Below are 23604 nucleotides of genomic sequence, written 5' to 3' on the forward strand. Positions count from 1 at the left end.
GATGCAGACTCTAGCCTCAGCAACAGTAACCAGGATCGATAAGAAATACAAGATCCAAGACAAAAAATGCCCAGGTTGTTTCCTTAGTCTCTGTGGCTGAGGCAGGAGAAATTACTAAATCAGTTTCAGGAGAGGTGTCAAGCCCACTGGCCTCGCCCAACTTCTCATACCAGTTCTCTTTGGCGAAAACTTGGTCAAGATTGTCGGTGAGGTCAAAGGCCCCATACTCTGTCTCCTCATCAATTTCCCTTATGTCAGGAAAGAAAGATTGCCCAGGTGGTGCTGGTCTTGATCATGGACTGCTCGTATGCAGCGCTGTCTCTGAGTCAGAAAGGACTATTGGATTGTCATGTGCCATCAGCGATGGCTGTGGTAGTGCCGTAGGATCAAGTGTGGGCAAAGGATGTTATTCAGCGCCAAGATACCCGTAGTGGTGAACGTGCACTTTACAAATACACATGTTATGTGGAGCCTTGGTGGGGCTTGGGACCGGGGCCGTTCTGGGTCCGAAGGTGGAGCCCCAGGGCACTAGTGGCTTCAGGGGAGAACCTGGCAATGGTAACCCGGTTGGAATGCCTCCCGACCCCAAGGGACCCAAAGGCGCTCCAGAGGAAGCTGGTTGTCCAAATACACCGACATAGTCATGTAAAACACCTGAAGTTGGGCAGGAGTCACACCGGTGCCTGGAAAGTCTGGGAAGCACAGAGATGGAGTCAGCGTCATCTCCACGGGAGGTGTGTGGAGGAGGGCCTCGTTGCACAGGGGCAGTATGGCACTCCTTTCAAGGATTTGGAAGGGAGTGAGAAAGCCAAATCGTACTTAGACTTCTTTTTCTTCTTGGCCCTTCATTAGATAGCATACTCCCCCTTTTTAACCCCCCCTCCAACCTTTTTCATCCCACATAAAGCCGCTTGTGGATGTGTTTCCGGTACTGTCACTGTTTTGAGGCATAATGCCGGCACAACATTTTAGTACTGTGAACCTGACCCTCCCTGTACAGCATAACATGTGCCATTTTATTCCACTTCTGCCCAAATTCATTTCTTTGAGGTTATGACTGAAAGCGAGGGGTGTTGGAGACCATTATGCAGCTATACTTGTTTACTCATCTGTGAGGGGTTGCACTTACGAGAGAGGCTTCAGGACCCATCAGTCATTTTTAGGTTGAAGCCTACCAGACAGCGCAGCAGTCTGGTTTGCTTAAGACATCTTGGAGACAGTCAGAAAGTCAACCTTGGAATGGATTCCACCTGTTGCTTACTATTGGCTTTGCAGTTTGTCACTTACATTTTCTGGCTTTGTACTTGTTTGCTTTATTTGCTTTAGGCTGTCCAGCTTGAGTTTGCCCCTCACCTTTGCCCAAACCTTGTTTACTGTATTCTTCCACAAACTCGCTTTCTACTAAACAGACCTTTAAATCTTGTTTCTATCTTTTCACATCAGCTGTGCATTCAAAGACCGAGATCAAATGTCAAGCTCTCTCTTACCAAGAAGCTTGTGGTTTACTTTACTTTCTCTAACTTCAAAGTGAGAGAATTTATGTGACAATCCTGCTGAGTATCCATGTAAGAGGAGAGGTCACACACAAACTCTGAGACCAGAAGGCACATTCAATTTGTTTTCTCTCCGCTTCAAGTACACATGCTCTGGTGACTGGCTTGGCTGTTAAGAGCCTGAGCACGAGCCGAGCCCTGAAAATGTTTGTCATGTAAATCATACAACAAACATCATGTAAAATATAACAAAGGTCTCTCCAAAAAAGTATATTTCTTTAACATGTGGAAACTTTGGCATTAATATGTCACATTATAGTCCTGCAGTGAAAAATATTTCATAAAAGTAATCGTTTTTAAACATGAATATAGAACCATTCCTTCCCCACCCCCACTCTGGCGACGGGGTCGTTAGGGAACTAAGAGACAAGACAGATGCCAAGCCAACCCTATATGTGGCCCAGATTGTTATAGACAGAGCAACATTTTAGCCTATTAAATTAAATGGGTCTTTGTACAGCTAGAATGCTGAACTCACGTATTTGAAGGTGCTTTCTTATGCGATAGTGAAGAAAAAGGAGAATCAGTAAATAAAATATTTGCTCAGGGTAACACAGTTTTGTTAAGGGCGAAGTTGCGATCAATCTACGTTTTCTAGTTGCACTTTGCACAAGTCAGCCACCACATGGGTATCTATTTGTGTCTCTCCTTTTCCCCTCAAATGTTAATAATGCCTTCTTTTTACCTCTTTGTGCATACAGGAAGAGGGAGGGTGGCTTGCAGAAGCCATATGGAAGCTCGGCTCGTTATGGCCTCGAGGTTACAATGGGACCTGGAGCTGAGCCAGAGCCAGGATACAGGCTCGAGTTTCAGCAGCTCGCCAACCTCTATATAGAAATAAATAGTATCACATCCATGCACATGGCGGTTCTCGCTCCTTAAAGTACGGTGCCGGGAAGAGATTTAAACATTGCATTTTGGCAGTACCAATGGTCCTTTATCCTTGGTCGTTATTGGCTCAGACCTTTTGTTACACTTTTTTTCATTGTCGAGGGCCTTCTTTGAACTGATTCATTAACACTATAAAGTGATTCTAAACGTTTTCAAGATATTCACTAACTGTCACAAATATATAAGTAAACACGCATTGGCATAGCCAATAGGTCTCGCCTTTGGGACCTTATAAATGTTTAACCATGCAACACTTGATGTTGTTGCACCAAGGATATTGTGCTGGATAACTAAACACTTATAAGGTCCCAATGCTTGTTTTTAATGCATTTCAACCACTGGGTGTCAGAGCACTTTACACACACATTAGACAGAGATAGTGAATCAAACGTGTGTAAATCAGTCCTTTTGAAATGTTACATAAAACAGTGAGGATTAAAAGTTGTAGGAATCACATGTCATCCATACTAGTAGGCAGTATATTGTAGGAGTGTTTGGCCCGGGGAAGCACAAACTCAGGATTTAAGAGGTACCACTGTGATCGTGTTTACTAAAAGAATGTATTTCTACCTAAGCTAACTGCTTTTAGCACCATAAGGATAATGAAAGACGGGAGAATCAATCAATCAATCAATGCATTTATAAAGCGCACTACTTGCCCGTGCGGGTCTCAAGGCGCTGCAGGGGGTGGGGGGGGGGAGGGGTGCTGCTACTGCTCGAAGAGCCAGGTCTTGAGGAGTCTTCTGAAGGTGAGCAGGTCCTGGGTCTGCCGCAGGTGGGTGGGGAGGGTGTTCCAGGTCTTGGCGGCGAGGAAGGAGAAGGATCTTCCACCGGCGGTCGTTCGTTGGATGCGGAGGACAGTAGCGAGGGCGAGGCTGGCGGAGCGGAGCTGGCGGGTGGGGGTGTAGAAGCTGAGTCGGCCGTTGAGGTAGGCTGGTCCGGTGTTGTGGAGGGCTTTGTGTGCGTGGGTGAGGTGAGGAAAAAACATTCTAACCTATCCCATGCCATTTGAATGCAGCTCCTTGGTTGCAGTTGATATGTAACTGTGGATCGTAACGTATAAACTGCAAATAACAAAAGGATCTCTGTGACAGAAGCAGTAACCCAGTGAGCTAGCCACAGAAAATGCAGTTCAGTGATCTGCATGGTACACATTCTTTGCAGCAGTCACATTAACTCTGTGCACTACTTCATGATGAGTTAAAACTGCCAAACGCTGATCTTACTCCAGAAGCAATATAATTCATGAGTTATCCTGACATTTTTATTGTCCTGGACACAAGGAATTCAGCAGCAGGTGGTTTTAAACCCATGATATTTCAGAATACACAACACCTGACCCTCCACCCCCCAGCCAACACTAGGTGTCGTGGTACAACAGAAGTTCCAAAAGTAACAGAGGGATCTCTATAATAAAAGCCGTAAGCATGATAGACCGAGGGAACTAGGAGACGTAACACTCCTCTGGAAGATACGATTGTTACTACATATGACACGCCTGGCAAAGGGGGGGAGGGAGTTGTTTTGTTGTTTTGTGTGTCTTTGCTCCTTGGCCTCTTGCAAGAGGCAGGCGAAATGATGCAACAGGCTTGAACTCACATCCTATTGAGGATCACTGATGTAAATAGGAGGATTGTAGGGAGGTGGGGGGCATCAAAAGGGACAAGAATTATACAAGCAAAGATGCTAAGCCATTAGACCTGTCAACAGAAGGGATAATGGGAACGAGTGAACTTTAAGAATGCTTGACTGTAACAGTGATTGCATTTGAATGTAAGACGACAAGAACAAATGTTCAATAAAATTTGTTTAAAATAATATATAATAAAAGCCGTAACTCACTGTTATAATCATCATAAAATACAGTGAAGTCTGTGATAAATGCATGGTACGCGTTCTTTGAAGCATGATAAATAACCCTCAGTGCTAGGAGAGGCGTGGCCTGCCAAGATGCCCGACTAGACGTCTTTCCTGACCTCTCCTGCAGATGAGCTCTGTATCCTTCGTAATCCTGGGCCAAATCATGCTTAAGAGAAACTAAAATACTAGTGGCGGCACCCTCTACTGATGGCAGTGTCTTGTGGGGGCCCTAAAAGTGTTTTGTGCGAAGTGTGGTGTGGTGTGAAACGGCGGGCCTGAATGGGCCCGGACACCGTTGGGAGTGTGGAGGGCCCAGTGTGACAGAGATGTAAGGCCACGTCAGCAGCGAAGAGACCTGAAAACCTGCCAGTGAGTGGGGAGCCTGGCGGACACACAGTGCGGATCAACCGACATAGATGAGGGGCCAGTGGCAGAGGCTTGGCCTTGGAGACAAGAGGACCTGAGCCAGCGGGCAAGAGGGACCATGTCCATGGCCTGCCCTACTCCCGCGGCTTGATTGCAGGGCTGCCCCGGGCCCACGCAGGGGGCCCTCCTAAGAGGGCAGCCCCCCTTAGTGCCACAGGATGGCACACGACGAGTCAGCCTACCAGTGTCTGGGACCCTCGTGGGTCCCCCATGCCCACGTCACTTCCGGGCAGGAGGGGGTGGGGGGGAGAGGTACATATACCTCTCCCGCCCACTGGTCGCCCTCTTTTTTATCCTGCCTGGACGCCGTTTGGTCGTTGGTTTGGCGTCGGTCCCCTTCCCCGGTGTTTTGACCCCGGTGAGTGCAGGGGTATTGCCTGCCCCGTCCCTCAAGTCTTTCTTTGTGTGTTACTGTGCGGGGGGGGGGCAGTCATGCGCCATGGTGGGTGACCCGGGGCCCCGTGTGTTGTGGTGTCGGGTTGTTCGTCTGCGTGTGCTGCCTTGATGTCCTCGATCCTCCCTGGCTTGGCTGGGTGCTGTGTTGTGGGAGCAGCCGGGCCGGGACTGCCTCCTGGCGTGGCTCGGGGGGGGGGGTGGGCAGTGGGGGAGCGAGGGTAGCGCCGAGTGTTGGTGCGAGGCCCGGAGGGGCCTTTACCAGGGTCACGCGTTATGCGTCACTTCCGGGACAGAATGGCCTTCATCCTCAGTAGTTCAGGGTGATTTGGGTTGCCTGGTGGTGTGTTGCGAGGGCTACAGCTCCTGGGCATTTTTCGGGGGGTGGCCTGTCTATCCCTCGCCACGGTGAAGCTACTGGTACCCTTTAGACTATGTTTTACTGGTCGACTTGATCATTAGGGCAGTTTCCCCCCCATCACAGATTGCCGCTCACCCCGGGGGGCGTGCATGAGCCGTAGTGCATAATTGCAACTCAAAACGCCATGCCACGGCGAAGCGGGTGTTACGGGTCCCGATTTGAGGGGCAGATGTTGCGGGCCATGTGTTGTGGCCGCCGGAGGTCTCTTTGTCGGTCTCTTTGTCGGTCTCTTTGTCGGTCGCGGGGGGCCAGTGAGCGGGATCACGGGGTGCTGGGAGAATGCCACAGGAATGTGTGGGCCCTCCTCGTCACGGCAGGAACCATGCAGCTGCCCTTGACACCGTTTTGCAATCCTTCACGCCGTCCAGATGGGTCCCGGGAGATTCTTAGTTTTCCTGTATCACGGCGAGTGCGTCCTCCCCCCACCCCCCTACAAAGGGTCATCAACCAGGACTGGGCAGCTTTCCTCGGCCATGCTTCCTTCGCCTCATGTGGGGTTACGGTGAGAGCACGACTTGGGTGAGCTTGGCTGGGCCTCGGTTGGGGGGGGGGGGGGGAGGACTAGCGAGCGCTGCGATGCTCCCTCCACCGCTGTTCCTGGGAGGCATGATTGCTGCAAGGGGGTCTACCGTGCGCTTTTTGCGGCCTGAGATGGGGCCTCGGCCCACGTGGGCAAGGATCGCATGGGGGAGGCTTTGAGGCCGCGCTGTTCACTCTCGCTTGGCGGGATCGCACATCAGGTCAGATCCTCGGCCCATTGGGTGTGCCCATCAGCTAGGCTGATCACCGTCTTCTCGGCTCTTCTCCAGGGTTCAGGCTTCCTGTGCCACTGTATTATGGGTTATAAGCGGATGATCTGTCCATTTGTTCAAAATGAGGTGATAGTCTCTGGAATGTGTTTCTATTGCAGTCGGCTGCTAGTTTTGGTCGCCAGTGGTTGCGTTAAGTTAGCACTGTCTTACTGCTTGCATTGGTAATCTTACAGCTCTAAAAGCTCTCTTTGAAGCTTCTTATTACTACCTCCTGTCCGGCCGACTTGTGTGTTTTATGCATGGGCGGTCAGCCGAGGGTCAGCTGGTGATGTGGGTGCCGCCGGCGGGGTTGGCGTGGTTTGACGGGGAGGGCAGTGGCGTTGTGGCGGATGGGAGGTTGGATGGTATTGGTGGTCCACATTTCTTGGTGGACATGCTGCCCTTGCGGTACCACTTGGTGGTGGGGCAGGCGGCAACAGTTTGTCGTGTGGGCACACGGCGTGCCGTCTTTGTATGGCCTTCTCATTACGGAAATGGGATAAGATAACTGGATTGAGTGCAGTCCGCTTCCTGAGCCCAAAACATTTTTCTTTTTTAAATTGACAATTGATTGGGCATCCTCATGAGGATGCTCTCTTGTCCTGCACGGTCCCCAACCGGGAAACAAGATGCCACTGTATCCTTGGACCTTTCACTCCTCTTTGCTTTCTGAAGACATTTGAATTCATTTTGTTCTGTTGGTTCTCCTCTCCTTCGTTGGGAATGTTGTTGGGAGCCGGATTGTAATTTGCAACAAGCCGTTTGGCTTTGGCGCCTCGATGCCCTTTTGGGTGAATGTGCCTGTCGTGGGGGATCTGCTAGTCGCTCTTACCGTCACACGAGCCTTCTGACCATGGGGAGGTATTTGTCATTTTGAAAAGTGAGAACCCTGGTTTGCAGATACAGTTATGTCATGCAAGGTCACGATACACACAGAGTTTCTTCGGACACAAGCCGTTGTCATCGCAGGTTGCCTATTGCGGTGAATGGAAATGGATAGCAGATAATTGGTGTTGAGGTTTTGGGATACTTATAGAAAAAGCGTGCTTTACAAGAAGTTGCATGCACACATGTTGTGATCTGTTTCAAGTGAATTATGAACATTCTATTGAACTTTTAGCCACAGTTTGCGTCCAGTACACAGTCGGGAGGCTCCAGTACACACAACTTCTAGTTCGAATCTCAGAACTGCCTTGATATGTTTGTCTAATGGTGACCACAGTGGTCTTAGGCGGCCATGGGGATGATTCTAAAAAGGAAAAGATTACAGAGTAGTGTGTTGTGTCCAGCCTCTTCCTAGCTAATGGACTGTTGTGCACTGAGGCGAAAAGTCCGACGTCTCAAGGGCATCTCTGGCTCGGAATGTCATACTGCCTTGCGGAGACAGTCTCTTAGCACGTTTCCTTTCTGAATCTAGGCCTGCACCCCGAACTTGTGTTGGAGGGGCTTTGTTACACAGTGTGCTCTGTTTCCAGTGGGGATACGTCAGGCCTGTTTTGGGTCTATACACTTTAAGAGAAATTATTGCGAGGCGCTTGGTGACAGGAACAGACGGGGTGTGCATCCAGTGCCTGGTGTGGGCCGGTGGTTTCCGGTGCTCGGCACCAGTACTTATTTCTTGGCCCCGGGGCTTGCGACGGTCTGCCGCGTTGTGGCCCTGTCTGCCAGGTTTGGACATGAGCACAACAACAGCTGTTTATTGGTTTAATATACATTGACGACCACTAGTGCATGCCACCCAAGCCAATTTTGTGGCTTTGGTGTCTGGTATGGTATGAATTGTCACGCGTGTAGGAGTGCTATGGTTAGTAGTTTTTTTCTTGCTGTCATTGGCGGCACCCGCGGGGGGCAATGGATGGTGCACGCTGCCTTGTCCGCTTGACGAGAGCCCTGGCACTTGTAGTTTTACAAATTGACCACTGTGTGCTGCGCGCCCCCTCGGCTGGTGCTGCCCTCAGGTTTGCGAGCGGCTTGATTTCGTGCCATCCGGTGGTCGGGCACAGGGGTTTTTCTTGGATCGCTTTTGACAGCGGGTCGCCTTGGCTGTGTTTCACAGATCAAGGGAGGAGAACGAACAATGACATGTGAGACGTCTTTGTGTTGGGATTGCCGATCCGGTTGACGCATGTCTCATGTGTGGTGTAGCGCTGGCGAATGCTGATTCTGATTTTGCGCAATATTGGACGTTTTTGGGCTGGGGTCGCTGTGAACTTGTGTATTGCACTGCCTTCAGTTTACTTGGCGGTGCGTCCGCCTTGGCTGGAACAGGACTGGGTGCCCTTCAGTTTGGGGAGTAAGGGTGCGAAACTATTTTGTACTGCTAGGGTGCCATAAGTGTGAAGGCCACCTGGGGGCAGTGTTTCTCGCTTTGCCTGAAAAAGAATGAATATTGTTTTCAGTCACTAAGACCGATCGGGGTAGTGCACTATATAACCTCGTAAGCAGGTCGGGAATGGTTTCTCATTCCCCTACATGGCTGTGCGACGGGGCATATTTAACTGAAGCGGTGGAATACACAGTCAATTCAATGAAATAATTATTACTTGGGGCCCAACTCTAACAGTCAGTAATGTGCACAAGGCATACAGCACGGTGGGACAGGGGTACCATCTTGATTGCAAGGGACCTGCTTTTCTGCGGTGTGCTTTCTAACGCTGATTGTTGCGAATAGGGAAGTATGCCTGTTACCCTTCTTCACTATTTGTTTGCGTTACATTCCCCAATTTATGTACGACTTAGGCCACATCCCATGAGTGAAGGGTATATGCACAGATAAGTCGAGCATAACTAATCCTGTAGGGGGATCCTGGTAGCAGGTTCAGAACCTGGTAGGTACACTCAGCAACTCATCCTTCAGAAGTCGACAATTCAAGTGCCATTCAGTTGGGTGGCTACGTTACTCTGCGCCAAGTTACCATGGGGGGGAACATATTTACATTCAGTGCGGATGGAAAGTTAAAGGAACTTTGCAAAATGCTGTGGGGCTGGTGGTATGCCCTTACTTCTCTGAGGCAATAGTTGGGGGCGGATGGGTATGCAGGCAAGAAGGCCTGGGTGATCCACCCCTTGCTGTTTGTCAGCGTGGGCGTAGGCTGAATCCAGTTTCGCGCAACATTGGCCATCTCTATGTATGTGTCGCCGCGAACAGTTTTAGATCAGAGCTGTTTTACTCTTCCTTCAGTTGGCCTTGCGGTGCGTCTGCCTGAGCGATAACCGGACAGGGTGCCCTGGGTGGGGCATAACAGTATATCAGTTTGGGGTTGACAATTGGGCGTTAAATCAATTTGTACTGCCAGGTGCCATAAAGTGGGAAGGTCTCTTGGGGGCAGTGTTTCTCTCTTTGGGAGCATGAATGAATAATGTCTTCATTTACTAATACCGATAATGGGCATGGCTCCATCCTTCTCAGCGAGGTAGACCTAAGCGGTTTGATATGTCCTCTGACTTTGATGAGCGATTCATTCATTGCTGTTTGTTAAGAATTTACACAACTGCTAAACATGAGGAAATAACATTTAGAGACATTCTTGGGTAACGCCATGCATCAAATCAGCAACCCAGCATTGCAATTGTTCACAGGAAGGGCCTGTTGTTGTGTGTCAGTCAATTTTAATTGAGAGGCAGTCACACCTGGCACTGCATATGTCAAATCAGTCCGGAGCCAGTTGCTCAGAGCCAGGCGTAAGTCAGGGGATACCGTGACAGGTGCTCAGGTAAGGCGCCTCGATACCTTCAGCTTGGGTGTGTGCTAGATAGAACTGTGAGGGGACTCCAATGGCACTTTGCATTTATTTGATCAAGGTGAGCGTTAAGCAAGCTGTTTGAGCATCAGTAGGTTGGGTGGGCACGTCCGCTTCCGACGTAGTGGCTTTCGACTCCTGATGTGACTCCTTGAGTCTATAGTCTTGCTTGTGGTAGACAAGGGCATATTATTATGGCAGGCAAGGTGGGTCCTGACAGGTGCCTTTGCAGTCATTCCTTTAGCAGGGGCAGCAGACACAGCGTTCTGGGCGGGCTTGGCAGCAGAGCGCACCATGCAGGTGGGATGATGGGAATCCCTAGGTTTTATAGGTACAGCTTTCAGTGGCCACCCTGGGGAGTCGCCGGATTGAGAGGTTAAGTGTATTATGTACAGGCGAACTTTATGTTGTCCGAAGGCACCCTGTGAGGCACCTGAGGTGACGGGGTGCAGTGTTTTGTGCAACTAGGTGCAAGCTCGAGTAGTTGTATAATATGGTGTGCAGCGCTCATTAAAGGGGCTAGCAACTGAGTATATCTTTATTTTGCCAGGATCCAAGGTCTGGGCTAGGGCCGTTCATGCGTCCTGAGTGTGGCGTGACGGGCGGAATCCAAAAAACGGAGGCTTGGGTTTTCCACTTCGGAATTACTGGGGGGGATGTTCTCCCCTCCCATCTTTTTGGTCATACACTAGGGGAGGCATGAGTTGACTTTCCTTGGAAGGAAGGCACTGCGGTAAGATTTGAAGCCCTCCATGCGTAAGATGAGCAGCTAATTGGGGAGCGTGTGAGTTAAAGGGGTCAGGGATAACCCCTTGTTTAGTTTGGCGAGGAGCCCGGCCAGGGGAGGCCAGGAATCCTTGTGCAGGAAAGGTAACAGTGCCATGCGTAAAATTCACTGAACAAAGGTGGTTTAGCTTCATCAGGCAGGGATTTTAGCAGGCCAAGTACACAGGGCGTTTTCATTAGGAGGGGTTCACCTGTCCAGAGTGAACAGGGACCTGTACCGGGAAGAGGCCTGTGAATCAGGAGGATATAGGTAAAGATGCCTACCTTGGTGGGGGGCCCTGGGTGACGGTGGCCACGCCCAGTGCTGTGGCGGAGTTACAGGGCGATCCAGAGGCTGTAAGGTACAGAAGGGTACTCTCTGCACGAGCACAGTAAGGGTGCTAAAGCCAAATATCCCCAGGGAGGTCCTGGCGTTGGACCCTGGAGGAGCGACGGCGCCCCGTTAGTCCTATGGGCGGTTGAGGACCTGAGCAACCGGGGGTTTCCTCAATGCTCCGCCCCCTATAGCTGGGGGGGCGTGAGTAAGGGGGTGGGCTAGCCCCTCCCTCAAATCTAACAAACACCGGTTGGCTAGGGCCACGGTGAATTTTGGCGCATCAGGTGGGCAGGCGGCGAGGGGCTGCCTGCCCTGGGATCGCCCGTAAGATAACCCACCATGTTGGCATATTTGTTATGCAAATAAACCTGCAGCAATTTTCTCCACTAAGAATGTGTCTTGTCTGATTATTTCTCTAAGATATTGCTGTGGGAGGGATGGGGAGTGTTGCCGATATTGGCACTATGCAGGGCTGCCCCGGGCCCACGCAGGGGGCCCTCCTAAGAGGGCGACCACTTAGTGCCACAGGATGGCACACGACGAGTCAGCCTCCCAGTGTCTGGGACCCTCGTGGGTCCCCCATGCCCACGTCACTTCCGGGCAGGAGAGGTACATATACCTCTCCCGCCCACTGGTCGCCCTCTTTTTTATCCTGCCTGGACGCCGTTTCCCTCCACACCGCTTACCCGGCGTACAGGCAGGGGTGGGGGTGTGTCTATCTAACTTATTATTTTGTGTTGCAGGCGGAGTTACAGGGTGATCCAGAGGCTGTAAGGTACAGAAGGGTACTCTCTGCACGAGCACAGTAAGGGTTCTAAAGCCAAATATCCCCAGGAAGGTCCTCGCGTTGGACCCTGGAGGAGCGACGGCGCCCCATTAGTCCTACGGGCGGTTGTGGACTTGAGCAACCGGGTGTTGCCTCAACGCTCCGCCCCCTTTAGATGGGGGGCGTGAGTAAGGGGGTGGACAGGTGGTCCACCGGTGGGAGGGGCTACCCCCTCCCCCAAATCTAACAAACACCAGTTGGCTAGGGCCACGGTGAGTTTTGGCTCATCAGGTGGGCAGGCGGTGAGGGGCTGCCTGCCCTGGGATCGCCCGTAAGATAACCCACCATGTTGGCATATTTGTTATGCAAATAAACCTGCAGCAATTTTATCCACTAAGAATGTGTCTTGTCTGATTATTTCTCTAAGATATTGCTGTGGGAGGGATGGGGAGTGTTGCCGATATTGGCAATAAGCAGTGCGGTGTCGGGGCGAGAGGATGGTGCCCCTCCCCACCCTGAGACACCCCAATGATAATGAATGGACCTGTGTGGATGCGGATGCATCTGGCAATTGAATTCAGGGCTGGGCTGTACCATTATTACTGCAACGTGGTCACAGATGCAGACTCCTTGTAGACTGGTGACCAGGGGACTGCACTATGAATGTTCCTGGGTCTGTGTAGGTGGATTGCGAGGACTGCTGGTGCCCCAGGAGTTTCAGCGCTCCCACCTATGAGGCCTGAGATGAGGATATAGCAGTTACGGCCAGTGAGGGAACAGGGAGTTGAATGCAGCCCAAGCTACAAGCCCCCAAGTGACTGGGGGAGTTTCTGAGGTTGCAAGTAGCCTTCTGGATGTCTTAAGTGATGCTAAGATAGGTAGGGGCCTGAACTGGGCCCTTGGAGTGAAGATAGTGGCCTGGGCTCTTTGCAGTTGTCTACAATTGTCTGATCTCCCTGACTAGACCCAGGGAGAAGGTGTGGACAGTGAAGTGAGCTGGACAGTGCGGTGAGAAGCGCAGGGCTTGAATGGAGTAGCTGTGGCTGGTGGAGGCCCTGGCATCGCGGTAGGAACTGTTGGGGTAGAGCTGACAGTCTGTGAGTCAGAAAAGCTGAACGGATTATGTGCTAGACATACATCCATAAACGCACCTTGTGATAAAACTACTCCGGGCCTCGATACCAGGTGCAGAGACAGAAGGGTGCATTCGCCAGTTGCTGGTGCGGCAGCAGACAGGTGATACTGCCTAGTGCGAAAAGTCCCAGAGAGCTGCTGACAATGGGGAAGGACAAAGGGACAAAACTGGCACAAGCCAACAACATCGATCAATACATTGTGACAATGCCAAAGGCGCTGCCGGCACACCAAGTCAGTGAAAAATCCACGGCAGCGCTGGTTCAGGGGCCCACTGCTGCGGAATTCCTGGCGGTGATAGAGGGCTCCTTTGTTGTGGTAGAGCGGAAAATTGACTCAATGGCTATGGAGATTAATCATCTGAGCCTGGATCTAAGGAAGGTAGCGGATGGGACCACAGTGGTGGAAGATGATGCAGATGCTCTGAAAAAGGAAGTTCACTCACTCAGAGCTGAAGTGGAAGGATTAAAACGCAGTGCCACGCACACGGAGGAAGCTGAAGGCCGGTCTCAGCAAAAACAAGCGCGGGCGCCTCGCGTTGTAAGTAAAAAAACTAGTTTGATGAGGAGAGGAGGAGGCAGCAGGAGGAGGGGAGAGAGGAGGGGGCCTGCACCTGTTTCCCTTGCGGGAGCGAGCAGGAACCATCTGTTAATTACAAACAGATGGTTTCAAAGGTCGCTCCCGCAAGGAAATTGCCAAACGTGCACGCGTTGCCATTCAAAGCAATGCAATGCGTGCACGTTTTTGCCTGAAAAACTGAATCAATTTCTAAAGGTCTCCTCCTATGCAGCGCATGCGCGCTGCGTAGGCGAGACCTAAAAACAAGCACATATGGAACATCGGACTGGAGGTGATTTGTGGGGATTCACAAAGCTTAATTTGAACTGGTGGTTGCAGATGGGGCCCACCAGCACTCTTTTGTTTGTGGACCAGAACTTATTTTCAATCCTCATCTTATTCTTTGCCCAATAATAAGGGAGAGAAAGGCAGCAAAGCAGGAAAGGAGGCGGAAGAGAAAGATGGAAAGAACACCAGAAAACCAGAGAGAAAGCGGGGATGAAAAGGAGTCGGCAAGAGTGAGATAAAGAGGGAGTGAGAGTGAGCTGGTGGGAGAAAGAGGCATGAGGTGAAATACATCAATGGTATTTAGCAATCCCGACATTAGACTGCGGCGCAAATGGGCTTCTGCGAAAAATGTTGGTCCAGGCACTTATTCAGGTCCAAATTAAGCAATGGTGGAGACTACAGTTATCTTTTGTAACTTGTTGTATATGCCTCAAAGAAAAGATGTGTTCCAGAATGGTAACAAACCAGTATAAGCCATTACAAAAACCAGCCGATGCAGTTGCACAGCCTGGTCGAGTGTCCTGAAAGCTAGTAAGAATGTCTTGTAAAGTCAAGAGTCGCTGACTGACTGCAGATGACTGTTCAGCAAGAATGTGCTTACAAATGCTGAGAGCGACTCAGTGCTTCAACCTGGATTAATTCCTGAAGATTAGTCGCCATGAAATGCAGTTTTCCCATTTTGACCTGGCCCATCAGCTGGGTGGCAATCTTGTTCCTAACAACGTAGGTAAATAAGCTTTGGAAAACCGGTGTCGGCTGTGAAACCTATTGAATTTGCCAATGACTTTTGTTATCCTAGATAGGCGCCAGAGATGTGTGCGCGAGGCCATCTTGAAGTTGCATATATTAAAATAAACCAAAACTGAATGCGAAGATGGCTACAGCAGATGTGCATGCATTCAGTGGCCATATTTAAATACACTTAGAAGTGGAGAAGCAAAAAAGCACATGAACGCACAGTAAAAAAAATACTAATTATGCAAAAGTTAGAGTGAATAAAATCTAGCAATTGTGAATCGTCTCAACTGTGCACGATTGACGCTGTACTCTCCCTATACTCACCAGGCCCTCTTTCAATTGGCCTATTTTTTTTCTCACAGCTAAGAACTATTATTTAACTGTTCAGAGAACCCCCCCCCGCCCCCTTTCGGGGTTACTACTATGGGCTCCTAAAAACCCTGAATATCTGCGACACGGATTATTACTATAAACTGCTGGATAGTCACTGGCGTTACAGTGAATGGGGTAACCCAGTATCCCGCAGAACCTGTGAAGTCAATCAATATAGGCAACAATTGGTTCTGGAGGGTGTAAGATACTAAATGAATTAGTTACTGATTAAACTCAGGCAAGCCACCCATTCAGCTTATCTACACGTAAACGTATAAACAAATCGATCCATGTAATAAATCATTGACACCAAAAGTATTTGAAGAAAAGTACTAAGGTATATTACAATTCATGTACCTTAGGTGCATACACTAGCCCAAACGCCATTGATTACATATATACAGTAAGTGAACGAACAACATTCAGTACGTCATATACAATTGGTGCATGATGTCACAAATGTAAACATTTAACTATACAAGACGTTACATGTGTTACAGAACAATACAAAACACAGACATTTCTGCAATGCTGGTGTCCTGAAATACGTTAAAAGTGATTCTGGTCTATGTCCTTATTAATAGGCTATGGAGTATGCTTGGTCACAATATGGAGCACCAGAAACGATCGTCCACGTTTCGACCCAATTATGTCACGTGCTCGGGTAAGGCATCAACACGGGTCTTCATCAGAACCATGTAGTGGGACAACATTCAATCGCCATTGCAGAGGAGCCACCACTGTTTGAAAGATTATCCTCCAATAACCACATCATCCAAATTAGGGCCTGATTCACAAACTGCATTTTGTCGTACTTAAAATAATACTATTTACTTACTACAAAATGCAATTCACAAACCTACTGTTAGACATCGCCACCTCTCCTATGTTTTCTATAGGGAAATCCTTACACATGTACGTTTACTACAACGGGGTCGATTACGATGCAGTAGGATACGGCTCCAACAGTCCGTCAGAGGCATTCCTACTGCATCGTAATCAGGTTGCCGGATTCCTTTCTGACCCACCCATTAGGATAGTGTTGGAATCACTTCAGTAATACCAAAGGCAGCTCTTTCTGCCCGAGGGATTACAATGACGGATTCCTACAGCCTTTCTGTGCTGGTCTTTCTGACACAGAAAGGCTGTAGGAAGTCAAATTTGGGGGCCCCCAGCAGGGTCCCCATGGGTGCACGGCCTGAGGTTGGAGTCCGAGGGACACCTATGGTGCCCCCCCCTTTTGATCCCTGCACCCCATGACAGGCACCTTGAGGTACCTGCGACGGGGTGCAGGGATGAAGTGCACCTCGCAGTTTTACAATGAAAGCATGCATTCCGGTCGGAATGCATGCTGTTATTGTAAAGAATAGGAGTGTGACCGAACAGCGTTCGGTTGCATCCTAATTGGTCGGTTGGGACCACCGACAGAATGTCGGTTGGTTGGTCCCAGGACCGAAACAATATCTTAAGTCCGCCTGACATCGTAATTAGGCCCTTAGTAGTAAATGTGGGAGGGACCGGGGGAATGGCTGAAAAATGGGTAATATCTACTACTAAGTGGCAGGGCATTTAAGGGCAGTATTGAGGGGTTTAGGTAGGGCTACGTATGGGTTTAGGGAGGAATAGACATCCACCCACAAAAGAATAAGCCTATTGTTGGGTATGAATTGCACTTCTAAAGTTACTACAGCCAAAAAGGACCTAACAACAGTAGTAAATGTAGTTGAGCTGAGACCTGGAGTAAGTCGAGCACCTTACATGGCCAACCACTAGTATTGTAACACTCTTGCATAGAAAATAATGAAGGCATGGAGTTAAAAATAGAGTCCCATAGGAAATAATGTTTAAATAAATTAATTTATTTCGACTTTGTAAAATATATATATATATATATATGTAATTTAATGATAAGATAAACATAAATGTAACTACTTAACATATTTAAATTAATTTAAATTAATTATGTGCCTAACTTTTTAAAACTTTTAATACATAATAAATAATTATAAACATTTTATTTTAGGTGTCAATTTTAAATGAAACCTTTACAAATATTTTTAATTTCATTTATTTAAATTAATTACATACTTTATTAAAAATTACATTAATAGTGTTGTACTATTTAACATGAAAATATTTTAAATATTTATTTTAAATACATTTTCTAAATCTTTGCTATATTTTACCATAGGAAGATCCACACACTGGTGGTGGTGAACTCCACCTACGTGTAAGAAGTTACTAGTAGTAATTCTACACTCGTAAATCTAAAGCTGTTGTAGGGGGGAAGAAATGGAAGTCTACATTTTAATATAAATTTAGAATCGAACATGGTGACAAGCTAAAACCAATAAATTTACTAAAAAATTGTAAGAGTAAATTTACATGTGTAGAATTACTCATGTGTAAATTTGTCTTTTTGAATAGGCCCCTTATTTTGATTGAAAAGCAGTGGACGGAAGGAATAATTTAGAGAGTTATGGAAATAAAAAAAAGACCCATTTTAAACTAGTAGTGATAATAATATACTGCGGGTCCCTGTAAACAAGGAGTAGTTGAGACATATGACGCACAAATCAGTTGCCTACATTTTAAAGCTACATAGGAGTAATAGGATTTAGGGCAGCTACCTAACAACTCATTTTCCTTTAGTAGAAAGAGTCATCATTAGGAGATATGCCTCTGTAGAAGAGAAGAGACTTCAAGGAGAGGCGACTCCCCGCACGAGGATCCGCTGACACCAGTGTGAACGATGCTCAGGGTGCGATGTTACTAGATTGTAGACTCTGTGGGTAAGTAAGGGCACCAGGGCTCAGTACACACTAATAGATGGAGAGGACAGCAAACAGCCTTAGCAAGGCACTGACAGCCCGTGGGATGACTGGCACACACCAACCAGTGATGCTGAGGACCACTGACTGGAATCTGTAAAATGTGATTTCAGTGGTCCTGTACAGCATGATTATAACAATATTTATTAATTGAACAATAAATATATTTACAATTACACCAATTGGAAATAGCTGATCTAGTCAACAGACAGCAAAAATTGCCTGTGTCTGAGACCTAACAAGGTATGGTATCAATCTATACACATACATTTCCTGGGGCTCACCCCAGGGTTTTTTAGAATGGGACAAAGAGTTGTGTCTTCTTTCTCTATGATATCAAACTAATCTCTTCCGAAAAGATGCATTAAATCAGCAACTACTGAAATACGAGGACACCCAGTGCTCTGATGAACCTTCTAAATGTGTGCAATGCTGGCAAAAAAAAATCCTCTGTATGCAGTGCTTCAATTCAGATTTTGCATGAAGAAGTATTAAAAAAATACATAAACAGTGACCGAATGTGCCGGGCAACATCATCCTGCCTTTCAATTATTTTTGGAGAACAGAGCTGCCCATGAGATTTGTAACAATCCCAGACTGGACATAGGAGTGGAGAGAAGGACACACATTGAATTTCAAGGGAAAACATGTCAGCCAGTCATATTAAGAATATTTCCACTGCACCACAAATGGAAGTGACATTTACGTCTTTTCCACAACTTGAAACCATTTTTGAAAAAACATATTTGGCATTTCTAGAAATAAAAAACTTTTTTAAATGCTTAACAGATACAGAGCTCCACTCTATGTGCATTTGACAAATAAAATATGTTTTTAAAAAAAAAATGCTTAACAGATGCATTGCTAGTAAGTGGTGAGAGGAATACCCTGCTAGAGCCACCAATCGCAAGAAGGATAACAAAAAGCAATGATATGGAACACCAGTGTTTTCCACCTGCTCCGAGGTGATGGACCTCTACAAAGAGTAAATTTGTACCACTTCTGTCACAACTAGAATTGAAGGTGACCTCCAGGCATCAAAAGGCACCGCTCATACACTAGTGAGCATTAATGGTTCACAAATTGTAGAGACATGTCCTCCGCTTGGCATTTACTGCATCTCCGGAAATTAATTTTTCTCTCACAGACTAAGGCAAGACAAATATATCAACATTTACTACGGGATAAATGCGAGGAAATAAAGGATACTATTTTGAATTGCCTGCTCTAAATACCAATCTAGCATGCTATGCCTGACTTCAACGGTGACAGTAAAGGTATATAACAGGTATGGTAAATACCTTACCCTTTACTGACCCCCACATGATCTTGCTCCAAGCAGGGTTTCTGAACTAACAGATTTGGTTAAGATTTGCTTCAGGTTCGTTTAGCACATTTGGTTCACAAACGACAGACAGAATCAGTCCACCAGTAAGTAACTTTGCAGGACACACAGGATGCTGGACACCAACCAGAAACCACATGGTATAGACTGTGAACCATGTACTTACTTGGCCTTCCTCCGCAGTACTTTCTGCGACTCCGGGTAATGGATCAGGATTTCATTCAGGTCCTTTTTATCCAGGATGAAAAGGTTGGTAAATCCATGCGCGACAACATTGGCAGTGCGTCGGTTTCCACCTCCTACGGCGAGCAAACTAGCCAAAGTGAAAAAAGCATATGAGACATGGGGTACTTGGAAAGTGTGCGTGACAACGGCAGAGTGTAACAGGGATTGGATAGAGGAGCACTGGCACAACAGGAATTGTGCGTAACATGCATTTTGTTTAATTGGGTCTATTTTCATTTATCAACACAACCGGCTTCTGTTGGTGAGCTTGAGCTCTTAGTATTTCATACCCATCTTTTTACATGTAGCACTACAATGAATGTAGGTGAAAATATTTTTTTTAGTTTAAAGATTTGTCTGTAACTGAAGTGCTTATTTGATTTTTGCTAGTAAACTCATAAAGGGAACGGATTCATTTTTACAAGCAATGAAGGTCTAATCTGAATATAGAAGGCAGCAGAGAGGATACCATATTGCACTCTCTATTTCAAGTGCTAGTTTAAGCAGTGCAGGGTTGAAGGATGTTGGACCTGTGGACAGCTATACCCAGCAAGGAAGCACCTTGGATGCTAGATTGCATGCCAGCTTGTTGCTGATCACCATTGAGGCCAGCAAAGCTACGAGTGCTTGTGGTCTGGTTGTACTGGTTGCAGAATCCACTAGCTTGTCATCGCAGCTTTGCTCGCCTCCCCAGTGATAGTTTAGCATCACTCGTAGTGTCATTAGTTCAGTACCTAATGTTCCACTCTTTCCACAAGAGCTGGGCCTCATGTTCACTCTAATAAAAAGCTTTGGTTTGGAGATACTGAAGGCCAACTATTTGAGGAACATAATCGACCATAACCAGCCTAGGTTCAAGTTTACGGCAGGTGATGAGTGAACCAGTCCGGTTTAACTGCCAACAGTCACCAACCCGGACTCCTTCATTCATCTGAAGAGAGCACCAACTTCACTTACTTTCAAATCAGGATTGAGCAAACTGTCAATCCTAGTGGAAAACTGGCCTCCATTGTGAAAGGCTAATGTGTTAACTTCAAACTTCTGGGAAAGATGCCCCGGGTTATCTCTTGACCTCCATAGCAGAGCAACCGCCACACTCATTGCTTGTAGATCCTAAGGGACTTCTGCAATATTCTCCATCACAATGTGTGTTTCATGGTTGTCACTAACCCCTTCGCTGCCAGGCCTTTTCTCCCCCCCATGCCAAGCCCTTTTTTGCCTATTTGGGGTAGATCGCGCTTAAGCCCCCATAATTTTTTGTCCACATAAGGTATCCACACCAAATTGGCATCCTTATCTTCCAACTTGCTGAAGATTCAAAAGATACCCAGGGTTTGCAGATTTCCCTGGAGAGGATTGCGAAATTAGCCAAAATTCAGCAAAATGTTGTGTTTTGGGGGGAAATGGTAAAAAAGTGCTGCGGAAGAAAGCGTCTGTTTTTTTCCCTGCAAATGGTATCAAAGAAGGATAAAATCACAATATTCCCAGCTTTCATTAACAGGCAGACTTTTGTCAGAAACCCAACATTTTCTACACAGTTTTGGCATTTTTCTGGGACATAGCCTATTTTTCTGATTTTTTGTGCTTTCAACCTCCTTCCAGTTAGTGGTAGAAATGGGTATAAAACCAATAATGGATCCTGGATAGCTATACATTTCTTAAAAGTAGACAATATTCTGAATTCAGCAGGGGGTCGCTTGTGAAGATCCTTCAAGGTTTTCCTATAGAAAGTAACAGTTGAAATAAAAGAATATTGAACTTTAGTTGAAATAAACAGCCATTTATCCCTACATTTTCACCTGTAACTTCTTCTAACTATGGTATATTTTGAAAAGCTATATGCCGTTACGTCCACGGGATCCTTCTGGTTGCGGTTTGTATGTTAACCAAGAATCTGAGGTACCCAGAGCCAATAACTGAGTTGCACCTTGCAATGGTTTTTCATTGTGTACCTGGTATACATTAATTCATCTGGTAAAATATAAAGAGTGGAAAATAGGTATCAAGGAGACCTATGTATATCTGAAATGGGAACAAGATATGGAGTTTAGAAGCAGTGGTTATCTGTGCATCTCTGAATTTGTGGATACCCTTATTAGCATGTGAATTAGAGGGTTGTTCGAAATGACTTCTATTTTACATACTGTTTTACATTTGGAAGCCAGAAATACAAAGAAAAACAAATGGTAATAAAACGTGCTCTACTATTCTGTGTTCCCCTAAGTCGCACAATAAAAATGATACCTTACTTGTGTGGGTAGCCCTAGTGTCTGCGACATGAAATGGCCCGAAACACAATGTGGACACATCACATTTTTCCACTGAAAACTGACAATTTTTTCACACTGTGCATAGCTGCGAATTTTGAGCCCTAGCTCAGCCAGCACCTAGAGAAACCTAGCAAACCTGTACATTTTTGAAACCACTCGGGGAAATCCAGGATGTGGTGACTTGTGTGGCTCTCACCACGTTCTGTTCCACAGAATCCTTTGCAAAGCTCAAACGTTGTCAAATAAAACACATTTTCCTCACATTTCTGTGATGGAAAGTTCTGGAATCTGTGGAGAGCCACAAACTTCCACCCACCCAGCATTCCCCTAAGTCTGCCTATAAAAATGATACCTCACTTGTGTGGGTAGGCTTAGTGCCCGCGACAGGAAACGGCCCAAAACACAATGTGGACACATCACATTTTTCTAGTGAAAACTGACCCTTTTTAGGTCTCGCCTGAGACAGCGCTTTAGCGCTGCTCTGGCGAGACTTATAGTAAGCGAGTTTTGGAAGTGCAAACGAGTGCTTTCAGGCCTCCAAATACAGTGCATGTGTGCCGGGCGCGCGCACCATTTGGAGGCCTGAAAGCACTCGTTTTCTTTCACTTTCGCCTGTCACACAGCCTTTGAAGTGTGATCGCGATTGCGATCACTTACATTTCGTGGGCGCTTTGATGTTTTCAGTGAGCCGCGCGGCCACTGAGGACATCAAAGCGCCCGTGAACAACATTTGCCACCCCCTTCCTGCTTGTTTAAACTGGCTTGCTCTGTTGTCCTGCTACGGTTATATATATTTTTTAATAAGATGTTAGCTGTCACTGTGTATAGACTACCTGCACTAACAGCAAAGCAGCGACATTGTAAGCTGGTGTTACGCATCTGACCACACCCAGCAGAACAACTGCACGGTCCCCATTTTGCAGAGGAAGCGGATGGAGAATTGTTTTCATTTTTCTTTTTACACCTCCCTCCTCATCTTTTAGTGCTCTTTTTGTAGCCTGCTAAACAGAAGATCAATCCAGCCGGAGCCAAGCCCCGCCTGCCTAAACCTCTCCCACTTTCAGAGACAGCAGCGCAGGGGCTTTGGTGCGTGTGCGCTCGTGTGTTACTTCAGAGAAAAACTGAAGTGGCCGCCATATGCTTAGGATTTTTTAAACATTTCCCTCAAGTTCTTAACTGTAGGGAGTCTGGACATACACCTCAATGGGAAGTTCTCATTTGCTAAACAAGGGGTTGCCTCCTCTAGGTAAAACATTTTGCACTGTTCTATTTTATCCCGATTTCTTGCTTTCAGCGAGCTCGTGGGCGGCAGCGTTGATATCTGTGTATACATAAAGGCTTGATCTGCTCCCCTCCCATCCCCCTCCCTTGGCCGCCTGCTTGCTTTGTGTGTGCTCTCTTGTTGGCTCCTAGTATGTCTCTCCCTGTCTCTTTCTCAATTTTTTCTCCCGTCCTGCCTCTGTCTTTCTTAGTCTCTGTCTTTCTTTTGCTTTCCCTCTTTCTATGCCTCTCTGGTCTCCCTTTCTCTCCTCATCTTTCTCTAGCCATCTGTCATTCTGACGCTCTCTCCTTGTCTCTCCGCCTGCCTTTCTCTGCCACTTCCTGTCTGTCTTATTTTTCCCTCTCTCTGTATCTTTGTGTATCCTTGTCTCTGACTTTCTATTTTCTCCCTATCTTTGACTTTTGTCCTGCTCTGCCTGTCTCTCATTATCTCTCTCTCTGTCCTTATCTGGAATTCCTAATTTCTGTCCCTGATTTTCTTTCTTTCTACATCTCCCTCTCCCTCCCCCTCCTGTTTATTTCTCCCTCTTCCAGGCACCGAGCTATGGGTGTTCTTAATGTCCTGGACAAACTACAAATGTTTGGTGCTAAGTGTTATTTTTGTGGTGCATGGATAATG

At 47.2% G+C, this 23604-nt stretch overlaps 1 protein-coding gene across 1 annotated transcript in view; it reads right to left on the reverse strand.

Moving 5' to 3' along the window:
• CNGB1 (cyclic nucleotide gated channel subunit beta 1) overlaps nucleotides 1-23604 on the reverse strand; it is a 958531-nt gene that overhangs the window by 50580 nt on the left and 884347 nt on the right. The window contains exon 37 of the mRNA XM_085637063.1: nucleotides 19376-19522. Within this exon, the coding sequence (XP_085493189.1) occupies nucleotides 19376-19522 (147 nt within the window). The remainder of the gene's footprint in view (nucleotides 1-19375; nucleotides 19523-23604) is intronic.

This window comes from Triturus cristatus, chromosome 12 (assembly GCF_964204655.1).
Source record: "Triturus cristatus chromosome 12, aTriCri1.1, whole genome shotgun sequence".
NCBI classification, from domain to species: Eukaryota; Metazoa; Chordata; class Amphibia; order Caudata; family Salamandridae; genus Triturus; species Triturus cristatus.